Source organism: Pecten maximus, chromosome 14, assembly GCF_902652985.1.
Source record: "Pecten maximus chromosome 14, xPecMax1.1, whole genome shotgun sequence".
Classification (NCBI taxonomy): domain Eukaryota; kingdom Metazoa; phylum Mollusca; class Bivalvia; order Pectinida; family Pectinidae; genus Pecten; species Pecten maximus.
Window position 1 is genome coordinate 26,159,204 of NC_047028.1, and position 13,624 is coordinate 26,172,827.

Here is a 13,624-nt window from a genome sequence, read left to right on the forward strand (position 1 = left end):
AAAAGTATATGTAACAGAGCACAAGATTAATTCAATTTAAATCACTGCCTCCGCTAGGGATTGAACCCTGGACCTCTGATTTAATTATATTACTAGTCTTATGCTCAACCACTCAAGCTAAAGAGAAAATCTCTCTAACGCAGCTAGTATAAGTGAATACATTTTCATGTATAGTGTCTCATAAGCCATAATGTGCTGGATGTTAATATAGTTTTTATGTAGTAATTGTGCCTCAAATGCCTTTTTATTGTGATTTTATGAATGTTTGACACTTAGATAAAATATGATTCACCAGTGTACAAATATTCATGGCATAATATGAGTTCTGACCCCAGCATTCATACTGTATTGATCCAACTAGAAGAAAACATGCCTGGTAATCAACCAATATGCTTTTTAATTACCCTAAATTAATATTATTTGAGTCCTACTTAATTTTTTGGCCCCTCGGCATATTACAGAATGAATAATTTAATAAATAATGGTGATGCCCTGTGGTTTTATTTGTTCAGTTAGGCAGGATGTATAACACTGATATGTTTGTATTGCAGGTGTCTATACAGCAGAGCCGATCCGCGATCTCAATTGGTCCTTTATTGCCACTGGCTTACAGTATATATACCATTTTATTCCACTACAGTTTCTAGCCTATGTAAGTATATCTTTAGTTTATATAGGTATTGGTGAGATACTGCTCTCTTATAGTCCTCTATATTATATCTCTCTTGAAAATTGTTGTCATGTCACAACAAAGTAAAACTTTTTTTTATGCCCCTGCCATGAATTGGGGGGGGGGGGGCATATAGTGTGACCCATGTCCGTCCCGCCCTGTCCCGTTCTGTCCCGATGCAATGTAACTATTATAATCACAGGAACTGCTGATGTAATTCTCAGCATTTGTCTTACAAACATTTTTTAGGTTGTTTTTTTTTTTTTGACATATTCAAAAGATATACTAGATGTCTTGACATTAAAAACAGTTTTAGTCACATGATTCCGAAATTTCAGCACCAGTATGTGTTTTTATAAGGCTAATCCTAATTCTTCCATTATATATATCAGCCACCTTTCTACATAACTGACCAACGTTCCATTCCTTTATATATATACTTATATAAATATAAATATTTTCTAAATTTCAGTTTTCACTTGTTAATCTCAATAATATGATGTGTCCTGCATACACGGATCCATTTTACGGACAATGGTATCACCTCTGGTCGATGCTCCATCAGGCTGCAATGATTCCACTGTTTGGCAAGCTCTGCGTATGGATCGTCGTACGTTTGGGATTCACACATCAGCTCAACGTAGAAGAACAGTTAATATTCCAGGGAAACCCAGCCAAAGTCAATGGGTGTATACCAAATCCATGTAATAATATCGAAGAGACCGATACATTTTCAATAGGCCAACAACAAAACAACGTCACGCCCAAACAGACTATTAGCGGAACAAATGGCAGAGTGCCCCATGAAGTACATGTACGACGGTCTAATAACGGACATGTTAAAAGTACCTAATGACTCTGTTAATGAATTGCACTTCATTGAGTTATCTGTGATTATTTTGTAAGCCGATAAAAGGTCATACCTACTTTTTATTACTGTTTAAATTTGTATATATGTAAATGTACTTTTTGGGGATCTGTACATTTTATGTCTTTTTTTTTTTTTTTTTTAAGCAGAACTACTGCTTATTTAGAACTGTGTGCGTGTGAGAGAGAAAAAGAGAAAAATACTTAAAATATCTGGTGTATTATGATTAAATTTGGCCAAAGATACAAAAATATATTCGCTCAATCAACAGTTCCCTGTTAGCTCAAAAAAGAAAAATAACAAAGTGTTTAAAAACCTACAAAAACAGTCTAAAATCACAAAAATGCTAAACACAAAAATAGGCTAAAATAGAAAAACAGGCTAAAACAGAAAAAAAAACAGGCTAAAACACACAAAAAATGGCTAAAACAAAAAAAAGGTCTGAACACACAAAAATAGGTAAAAAGCACAAAAAAGGCTAAAATACAATAATGGACAAAGAAACACTGATGAAAAAACCCACGAAAATGGTTTAATTGAAACGAAACATTCAGAAAGAACCAAAACAGAGGCATAAACAACTATGTGATCCTATAAAGTCTAGATTCCTAAGACTTTCTCAGGACACTGCCTTGTTATGGATAATTCAGTCTTGACAATTTACTAGCTTATATATACATTATATATACATATCAATATTGTGGGTTTGTGTTAAAAGTAAACACAGCACCCATCTAGTCACAAAATATGCATATAAATATATAATCTAGAGTTTTCTGAGGGGCTAATATCAAACTCAGGATTACGATTTGTTCTTTTGCAGTGAAAAGTGTACATGTGATACCATTAAGTTGAAATATATATAAGTTATATATGTAATTGATATATCAGTATCTATCACAAATTTTTTCACCACTTTTCTACTAATCTGTAGACACTTTTTGTAATTTCAAGTTTTTAAGATAGTTTTGTAGTATGAACATACATGGACGCCTCATATTAAACAAAAAGCAGTCAAGTATTTAATCAGACTAAATTTATTATATTTATTTTGTTGCCATTATCAACAATGAAAAGAGTGAGTTACCTCCCTTACCATTCGAATTGGCATTACCAGTTCATACATTAATATTGTCTTTTGACCGTCATATTGAGAAATGTTACATTTTGGATGTATTATACTTCCTAGTTTATGAATGGAACATATTAAATATCTGTTACACGTATGTTAAAATTCTTAATGAATTATATATTTCACTTTGAAAATTGTAAAATATAAAAAAAAAAATTGTATTGCATGAGTATAAATTTATAGCGTCTCTGACTTATTCCCAAAATTAAAAGGATTGCCTTTTTTCAAACATAATTCTTCCACTCAAAGTTTAAGAATTTAATATAGAATCAAATGTAAATCAGGATTTATTGTTGACATCAGATATTTTCTAAGAAGTGGGGATGTTTTTAACAGTTTTAGATTTGTTTTTATGAGCATTTAACACTTTGGTAACAGCAAGTAACATAGTTGGGTTTGTTTATAACACGTACAATCAAAGCTGAAAAAATTAGAATTCTTATAAATTCTGTATAAATGTTTTACGCACTATTTCATGACGATATGAATTTATTTTTGAGACGGGATGATATTACAATCAAACAGCACTTGAATTCAATTTCAAATAATATTCAAACTTTTTCAAAATTCCCATTGTTATTTTCAAAATAGGCAATGACTGTCCTTCATAATTACAACAAAATATTACGAAACCCAATATAATTACATTTTCAAGTGTATATCTTTATTACGTTACAGTTAATATCCAAGAATTTAGGTTTTTAACTATTACGACTTTGTTTTACACAGTCTTTATATTTATGAATATCTGCATAATGTATTCGTTGTCAGCAAAATTGTACATAGCTATTCCATCGCATGCTTTACTGCTTTAACTCCACCCCTGGTGTATGTAGTTGCCTGGGTTTAACGAAGGTCTGTCAAACTCATACAGGTGAAGACTTCAGAACAAAATAGTAGGGACCTTTGTCCTCACGGGTAGGTATATGGAATTTTTGAAAGGGAGAGATTGAGAGATAATCTTTGCTGGGGAGCTTTTGTTCTCACTGGTAGAGAAATTGAATTTTTGCAAGAGACAGAGAGAGAGAAAGAGAGATCATTTTTGCTGGAGAGATTTTGTTCTCACTGGTAGAGATATTGAATTTTTTCAAGGTAGAGTGAGAAAGAATGAAAGATAATCTTGGCTGGGGAGATTTTGTTCCCACTGGTAGCAGGGATATCCACCTCTTGTTTGCTGCAGGAATTTGAACTTGCCTGGGTATACTATCTAAGTGTTTCCCTCTTATAGGTCAATTAAGACAAAATGTCAATGTTAATTATCTTGGTCAGGAATTAGTGATTTGCTAAATCCAGTATTGCCTTCCTTTGTGGGCATTATATGGTCTCATTGTTTCCTTGAATGAATGCAGTAGAATATGTCAGGAATGATCCAATATACATCTATACATCCCGACAACAGTTCCAGTTTCACACTGAGAATGGCCGTATGTTTACAAATTTAAACAGAAGAAAGAATAGGTGTATAGTCCGTCATCTTGATGACAGTTCTCAGAAGTTTCATTTTGAGAATGAACGGGAGAGCTGGTGTATTAGTCAGCCATCTTGACGACAGTGCTAGTTTAATTCAGAGAATGTTCGTTCAGTCCTTTGTATGACGAGACTGATGAGAGAGCAGGGTGTATTAGTCAGTCATTTTGACAAAAAACAGTAATTACTTTTAAGTTACACTTACATACATTTTGTATGTGAATATTTTAATCTATATATATTCCTTTGCACATACATATGTTTTCCCACAATATGCTGCCGCCTTTCCTTCGACAGGTGGTTTTGATCTCAAATCTGGTTTTCGTATCTTTGATTTTAAGGTCTGATCTCTAATTAAGGTCCTCAAGATTACTATGGAATTTTAAACTTCATCTCCTCAAACCTTATTCTTAACAATGTATATGTCACATGATGAAGGTATACAATGAATGTCCTCCCTGTAAACATTTTGCTCATAACTGTCCTCATAATAATTTTGTATATTTTTGGTGCCAAAACCTTTCCACTGAAACTTTCAGACCTTTCTGTGAAAATGGGAGTTATGCCCCTTTGTATCTCTCCATGTTAAAAATAGGAGTTATGCCCCTTTGTATCTCATCATGTGTTTTGTAGTCAACCAGGTATAAGTCTCAATATTTAATAAAATTTTGAATATTTCCTACAGTATCTATTCTATGTCTCAAACACTGTTTTATAGAAGTCAAAACAAACTTTTTAATAACTTACTAATTTTCAAATATTTTTTGCATAATCATATGAGCTGTCCAACAGCTCTTTCTTATATATATACCAAGCACAATTGGCGATGATTCCTCAAGATTTCCCTACTTTTGTTTTAGATATAATAGTGTATAAGCTGTCAATGTCATTGTTGTTTATGGGGATTGTACTATGTTCTGACGTTGGGATGAGGGATTTTTTTTTGTTGGATGTTTGGGATTTCTTTGTTGGTTTTTAATTCAGCATTATTTGCTGCATGGCATTAGCCATATTATAGCACTCACATTCAGATATTATAGACCAAAAAAAATTGATGGAATTATATTTAATATTCTCTGGTAATATCTAGTCACAAAAATATGTTACAGAATTATACAGCATCACTGTCATGTCTGAAGCATTATTTTTTTATATTGAACAGATATGCACAAATATCACTACTGAATTATTTTATTGTTTGTATACAAATTATTGAAGTACACTTATTAAATCATATAAGCACATTTACAAACTTCTGTATGAATATGATAGTTATGTAAGATATTATTTTTCTGTGCAATGGAAAAGTTTGGAGTTGAATCTGAGAGTTAATTAACTTAAAGTGTGTAGTGGTTAATTGGCTCACCATGTCCGCATGGTGGTTAATTAGTTCATCTGGTTTCGCATAGTGGTTAATTAGTTCATCTGGTCCCGAGGGGCCAAATATGAGAAATATAGCAAATCCTTTCAAATCTTCAGTAGAAATTTATTGTTTCCCAATATACGCTGCAGTGTCCAGGCCAGCGATACAGGCCCTCTGGGCCTCTTGTTGATAATAGTGATTTATGATGTATTGGTTTTGGAGGTATAATTGTAACATGTATTAATATCCAAATTTATATTAAGATATTTAAAAATATTTATTCAGGAAATACTTTCTCTGAAAGTACACATTTTATCATGGTACAGTTTAAGATGAGATGTCGATATATAATTTGTTGGTATATAATGTAACGACAGAGGCTTGACATGTCCCGGTGATCCAGAATGAAAGTGTAAACGTGTGGGTCAGACCCCAAGATCACCTAAAATTTCTGTGCAATTAAAAGTTGGAGCTGAATCTGAGAGTAATTAACTCATTGAAAATATGTAGTGGTTTATTATTAGCGTACCTGGTTCGAAGGGGCCCTTATATGGGAAATAAAGCAAATTCTTTCAGTTCTTCAGTAGAAATTTAGATTGTAGAATGTAGTGAACTCCAGGGTTTGTCCTTCAGATCACTTATAATTCAAGTATCAGTGATGTGGGAATCAGATTCATGGGGTTATATATTTTATCCTGGGTTATAGGAATGTGTCAGGCCCCTGTGGGTATAACAGACCATTGACACAATTGATTTACAGCCAGTAAAAACACTTTAAAATAGCAATATACTCAGCCTCCAAAGGGGGGCAACTCATATTGATAAACAGGAGAGGAGAGAAAACTGATAAGAATAGGTCAGAGGCCTGATGTACCGCATAATAGTCTCATTGGTTTTTATTTTTGACCAAAAAACATAGAGTTAGTACAAAGCTCTTAAGTGCTGTATTTATCGGGGAATACACTTTTCCTGTTAAAAAACACCAACCATGTCTTAGCCTATGTTGTAAAGAAATTATCAAAACAAAAGCTATATTATTGTGCTGGCCACGCCTTAAACCATCTGCAGCTGTAGGACGGGGTTCATGTATTGGCCCTTTGAGCTTATTACAGGATAAATACCATATTGGTTTTAAAAATTATTTTATTTATGAATGAACAGTGCATACTATACAAAATATAACAGATTTTGCAACAATCGACCAACAATGAAAAAATTGCTGTATAATACAAACAGGTTAAGTAGCGTAAATGATTATATAAATTCAACTAATATAGCTAATTAAAGAAACAAGGACAACAATTGGAAATAAAAGATAATAGGCTTTTGACATGGTATTGTTTTTTAGATAATAGGATTTAGATATGGTGTTGTTTTTTAATTGCCATCATTATGCTATGATTGATAACATGTTGACATGGTATCAAATTGTTTTTAATAAAAAATCATCACAATGTTATATCAGTATCTATTGTTATAAATATAGTACAATAGATGATTAAAAAATAATACAACATGTCCAGTTTATAATATGACAGGCATTCAACCTTTTTATTTTTTTTCTTGTGATTTCTATATTCTTAGAGGTCGAGACCTAGTCTTGGTTATTTTGTGCAATATATAGCAAGTGTTATGAAAGTATTACCCACATTTTTGGTGGGGTGAGTTATTTCCCTTTAATTATAACTGATTTCATTTTAGGTCTAAACAACTCTTTTCTTGAATGTCTCCACATATTCTACTCGTATGGAGAGAGTTTCCATACATTGTAGAATAGAATCAATGGAAAAATAACTTGTAATAAGACAATAGAAAATTTCTTTTTAAAAATGTTCTCAAGATCTATGAATATCGAAGGACTCTTTTCTCAAACTGAGTTCGTGGAAATGTACTTTTCTATCTGGTTTTGTGCAATACAATGTATTACTGAATTTTTTGTAGTTAATAAAAAAATTGATATTTTAAAATATTTGTATATTGGAGCCTTAAATTGCCATTCGAATTTAGATGAACTTAGTTACTTGGCTGGCTTTTGTTATAAAAAAAGTCACCTAAAACACAGCTGAGTATTGTTGGAGTGATATTTTTTATGCGGTTCCAAGTGGCGAAACTTTACAATTTATTCATATTTACTGTTTATGTCTGATATAATTGACAAGGGAAGATAACTTGGATCGTAATTTGTGTGACTTTATTGATGATGATTCATGACTAATATTGTAAATATTTTGAAGACCTTTCCTGTTTGAGATTTAATCTAATGCAATTTTATATTGTGCAGTGCTTTTTGTTTTTTTTGCAATAGAATGATAGAAATTTGGCCATGCTAGCATTATTGTCTTGCATGGAACTTTGCTTAAATAATTCTTTTGTCTTCTATTATATCTCTTGTACAGGTTTCCGTAAGTTTTTTTCGAAAATGTTTTCTTGATATATGCTGTTGATTTCTGAGGAAGTGTTTATTTATGTCACCGTACGACTTAGTCTGGGCATACTGTTTCACCCCGATTCTGTCCGTCCAACCCCGCGCCGCAATATAGGTTAAAGTTTTTAAGACATTTTTTAGGTCAACTATTTAAAGCAAAACAGTTCTACAATGCTAATTTCTAAGATTTATATCAATTTTAGGTCTCAGATGTGTTAAAGTATTGATAATGTGATATTTAATTACAACATTTTGAATATGTGATATATAGGTTTAAAAATTTTTAGCAAGCTTTTTTGAACAAGCCAGAGGTAAACTGGCCTGGGGTGCGAGGGCGTTCACGATGTGGCTCAAACATATTTCTAATTTTGTATTTTTTCTTATCTTGATATTACAATAACACTATTTCCAGAAGAAAACAATCTAATTACTTTAAAATTGTTTTTACCTTCAAGAAAAAAAAACCAAAAGAAAACAAATCAAGTATTACACAGAACCTCTTGTTATTTACTCTTATTTATAAATTAATACAGTTTTGACAATGATTGTTGGGAGTGCTGAACTTCTTTGGTTTCAAATTATTGAAATACATGTTCAAAATATCATTCACAAGATTGAACTATGATTATTGTAAGCTATGGACTTTAAAAAAAATCAATGAACACAGGAAAGAAATAACAATTCAAATTTCTTTAACACAACAAATTTTAATTTTGCATGATATTTAAGTTCTCCTGGAGAATAGAAATTTTCAACAGCAGGCATGACCAAACAGTCATAGATCATTGCATATCCCACGAAAACAAAAACAAGCAAAAAAAAACCAAAAGACGCATGACCTCACCATATATTTATATCATTTGCATTTAAAGTTACATTTTGATATCACTTTAAGTAAACAATCCTTGAATTTGTATTCCTACAAAATCTAATAAAGATATTTCCTGGTCACCTCTGTGAAGCCCCATAATGTATCTTATTGTGATGTATGATACTATATTTGAGTTGTTAATGTATTGAAATATTTCCTGTGGAACCTCCAGGACCTCAATGTGGGCTGGCCCACATTTTTATATACATGTACTTAACTTATGTATATTTCATGTCGTTTTTTGCTTGATTGATGTGCTGGTAATATATTGATTCGCTTCCCAATATTTGCTTTCACAGTGCTTCTTCAATTCTTCAATATGTCTCCTCAGAAAATAGATGATAATCATGTTTTCTCTTACAAAATGGACTTTCCTTACTAAGGGAGCCTATTTTATCCTAATAAATAGACCTTTCTTGAGAAGGAATGGATTGTTAATGTATTTCTTGCGCTAGTCAGGTCTTCCCAGATATTGAATTTTTTTATGAGGGTTTTTCTCAGAAAAACAAAAACAACGTAGAAAGCCGAAATATTTGTTTTCTTCGGGTTTCGTTAAAAGAAAAATTAGCTATAAAGAGATACACATATTTATGGTCTGAACATACCATCGACATGTTTTTCGGTGCCTGTTTTTCCAGTAATTTTATGGGAGTCGGCAAAAGCCTTTTGTTTGATTGTATTCTGTCAGTATGGTGTAAAAAGTGTTTTCATTGTCACGGTGAACAAAGAATAGTCTATCCAGAATGTAAACAATGGTTTTACCAAAAACTTCAGATGCTCTTCAACAGAAAGGGCAACTGTAGTGGTTTGGAAGAAATGTTTTCCGACAAAGACATATGTAATTTCTAACTTCTGCTGAACACATATAATTGGTCTTATATGAACCATTCACTATTTAAAATATTTTGTTATTTAAATGAGCAAGACTTAGCAATAAATTTATGCCACTCATTTTCTGACATTTAGCTTTGCTGAAATTATTGATCTTATAATGCAAGTTAGGCATAATATCTTAAAATATTCATGTTGTGTAAATATAGTCAGCAAGTTTTTTACAGTCAAAAAACGTCCCTGTAGGATTAGAATTTGTCTGGGAGGGAGTATTTGGTAAGATGTCTTTAAAATGTTTGTAGGTTCACTATTATGGATTTTTTTTTTTTTTTTTTTTTCTTATTTTTTTTTATGATGTTCTGAGATTTAAGTCTTTGAAGAGCACTTTCTGAATGACAACAGTAATTTATTACTGTTTAAAGAGATCACCCTTATATAATGATATTCAATTTAAAGTGTTTTTCCTGTGAGATTTACTCTCCTACAAAGTGTGCATTAGTAAAGTCTGCATTGGTCCACTGTCCAATGCTGGGTCCCAGTTTCATCAACATTCAGTAACTTAAGAAATTTCCTTATCTTAAATTTTTCCTTAGGAAAACATTATTATATTTAAGGGGGAAAATATTATGGAACTTTACTTAAAATTTCTATGCTTTCCCCCTTAAATCTAATAATGCTTTCCTGTGGAAAAAATTATTAAGTCAACAGATTTTCTTAAGTTAAGCAATATTGATGAAGCTGGGTCCTGTTAATGTTTGTATGTTATTGTTTATTACTATTGTTTCATTCATTTTATTTTGTAACAATTTGTCGTGTTTATGTCAGTATTCCAGATGTTTTTTTTGTTTTGTTACCTGTTTCAGGATTCTGCATTGATATTGTATAGATCGTTTTAGATGTATTACCGTAAAATAAATCAAAATGCTCCTATTATTTGGAATAGTGGTGTTGCCTGTTTGTTTTTGTGCCCCCCGCCATGAAATAGGGGGCATATAGTGTTACCCATGTCTGTCCCATCCCATTCCGTCCCATCCTGTCCTGTTCCGTCCTGATGCAATGTAACTAGCTAATCTCAGGAACTGCTGATGTGATCCTCACCATACTGTGTTTTGGTATCAAGTGGAAGCGGGGGCATTTAACATTTTCTTGTTTAATAATTAATGGCTCCCACATCATCAGATGTTGGGTTATTAAAATCGCCCTTCATCTTTGATTAATCCTAAAAAAAACTCACCATTTCTTGAGAAGTACTGACCAAAAGGAGGTTTTGCTAAGAGATAGAAAAATGAAAAATAAAAACCTAAGAAAATAGAGAATTATTGTATAACCAAATTACAAATGTATTAAGAACAGCAGATTTATTGTGGACTCTTTATCTTTCTACTAGCAAAGGGCACAAAAGAAAATCTACGTTTATGCGGATTACCACATTATATTTTTTAGTCGCCTCTGAAACACATTAGTCGCCTCTAATAGACATACAGTAAATGACAGCGCATGTAATCTTTCCTCCTTCCCCAATCTGCAAGGTTATTAACAGCTGGTTTATTCGTTTTCTATGGCCTGAAGCAGAACACAGAACATTTTTTCCCTGTATTTGTTTTCCAATGTCGTCGCTTTAACAGAATACGTCCGAAAAACTATACCCATCCTGTACAGAATCTCCTTACATTTGCCACGCATGGTCAAATTAGCCGACACCCTATTCGGTCACAACGGACGAACCCGTCCTTAACGCCAGTTTTAGCTGAACCTGAACAGAGTACCAAGTACCAATATATTATAGCCTTTTGAACAAACACTCTCCAAGTTACAATGGAGAGTGAAAGGAAAAAGGTAAAATCCCAAATCAACTCGTTTCATTTGAATATACAGCAGGCATATTCTTTCCCCGCTCCTACACGGGTTGTGGAAAATAATGTAGAAACCTTATGACCTAGCAGCTGTGTAATAGCAGTTAAGATTCCAAATAGAAACATTTATCGGTAGAGTCTTTTGTTAACACAGTAAGGCTCTTTCTGAAACGCAATCTCAAAGTCGAAGCATCTTAAATAAAAAAGTATGTTTACGAAGAACCGAGACAACCCAAATTGGAATACTGCGCTTCCGTATGGACCCTCACAATGCAAACCAAATCACACAAATCGAAAAGAAGTACGACGCAGAGCAGAGCGTTATGTCAACAACAGATATCGTTATATAAGCTATGTCACAGATATACTACAACTACTTCAATGGCTCACACTCCAAACACACAGATTCAAATCCAGATCAATCTTCTTTTCAAAAAAAACTATATGCCAAGGAATGTCAATCCACCACACTTCCTAGCCCGAGTTTCCTCTGGCCCTGACACCATGTCTGGTGTGGTGACATGGCCAGAGAAAAACTCGGCCCTACACCAGACATGATGTCAGGGTCAGAGGAAACTCGGGCTACACACTTCCATTCTCATCTCAATAGACACTGGAACTATGCATGGATGCCCTTTCTCATGTACGAGAACCACCTCCCTGTAGCAGAGGTACAATGCACTGCACTAGATGAATACAACATGCATTCGACTCTTGCGTAGCCCTGGAAGTCCTCAGACACTAACGTACTTTCATCACCTTTTCTTAAGAGAAAATAATTAACCCTTTACCAACGCCCTGCTCATGATTATAATAAAACCTATTTATCACTAGTTGAAAGAGTTCTAAAAGAACGACGAAAGATACTTTTGTAACCGCCGTAAAAGTTTGAACTCTGCAGAGACACGTGCTAGTCTCGTCACAGAACAAACGGTGATGCTTCGTTACCGGTTTTCCCCTGTGAGGTTGCGGAATTCGGTTGGTTTCTAAGCCGAGAACAATTCCAGACAGTTTTATCTCTTGTGTTGCGTATATTTTGATATTTTTCACTTATAAAACATATCAAAAATTAGCTCCTACTCGTGAAATCTATTTGGTATTAATGAAGACACTGTTAGATATCCTTTAGATATTAAACTCGAAGGCCAAATATACCGCCCCACCCCCCCCCCCCCCCCCCCCCCCCCCCCCCCCAAATGGACCGGGGGGAATGCAGGCAAAATCATTAAGCAATTAACTTTAACTAGCTGTTTAGTTTAAAGTCTTTCTATAACCTCCACAATAGAAACAAGCTGCTATGGTCAGACAAGAGATGTTGGGTTCGATCCTCGTTGATAAACTAATTACGTGTCTGACACAATAATAAATATTTTTAACGCAAGAGTGTGTTGATTAGCGACAATTAGGTGTCTGTTTTCACAGTGCAATAATCTAGTAGTACTCCAGCTTTTTAACATTTATTGGTACAACATTTTATTCTGAATATATATTACAGAAACAATGGAACTTTTATTATGATTGAAATGTATGACGCACATGTCAATTATCATGTAAGTAAGAGAAACATCGATTCTAACACTCAGTGCGCCTTTTAATTGATTGGAAGCACACGGAGTGATTGTTAAAAAAGTTATCGATATTATATAAATAATCCCGAATTAGAAGAATAATAGACGCTTAGTGACGTTTCATTGTTGCAAAAGGGACACCATATTCCTTTGCACTTTCGAGATAATTCAAATGGTTTTAATTTAAAGTAGATTGAATGCTGTCAGATATGTGTAATTAACTCATCATCGTACAGCAACTTGTCAATGTAGCCATGCAGTATGGATTTCCTAAGTGAGGAATTCAATATCCACTGTTGTTAAGGTTCGGCTGGATATTGTGAAACGTTCGTCCTATTTACACAACATTTAAGCACACTATTTGAATGTAACAGTTTCTAAGTGCGATTTGTGTCCTCATAATGCGTAAGGTCATGTTAAGACGAAGTCTAGGTAAAATTCGCTCGCTGTCGGATATTTCTATAGTAAAATCACACTGAAATGTCACACACCTACATGGAAGAGCGACACATCACCGGTCACATTATAATGGCAACCATCTTCGCTAGCCAATGCTTCTGATTACCTAACACGCCT

General features: G+C 33.5%; 1 protein-coding gene across 1 annotated transcript in view; it reads left to right on the plus strand.

The window, feature by feature from the left end:
- The window catches only part of LOC117343029 (transmembrane protein 164-like), a 41,437-nt gene extending 30,870 nt beyond the window's left edge, over positions 1–10,567 (plus strand). The window contains exons 5-6 of the mRNA XM_033905354.1: positions 552–652; positions 1,143–10,567. Coding sequence (XP_033761245.1) covers positions 552–652; positions 1,143–1,523 — 482 coding nt within the window. The 3' untranslated portion in view covers positions 1,524–10,567. The remainder of the gene's footprint in view (positions 1–551; positions 653–1,142) is intronic.
- Positions 10,568–13,624: the final 3,057 nt, after the last annotated feature.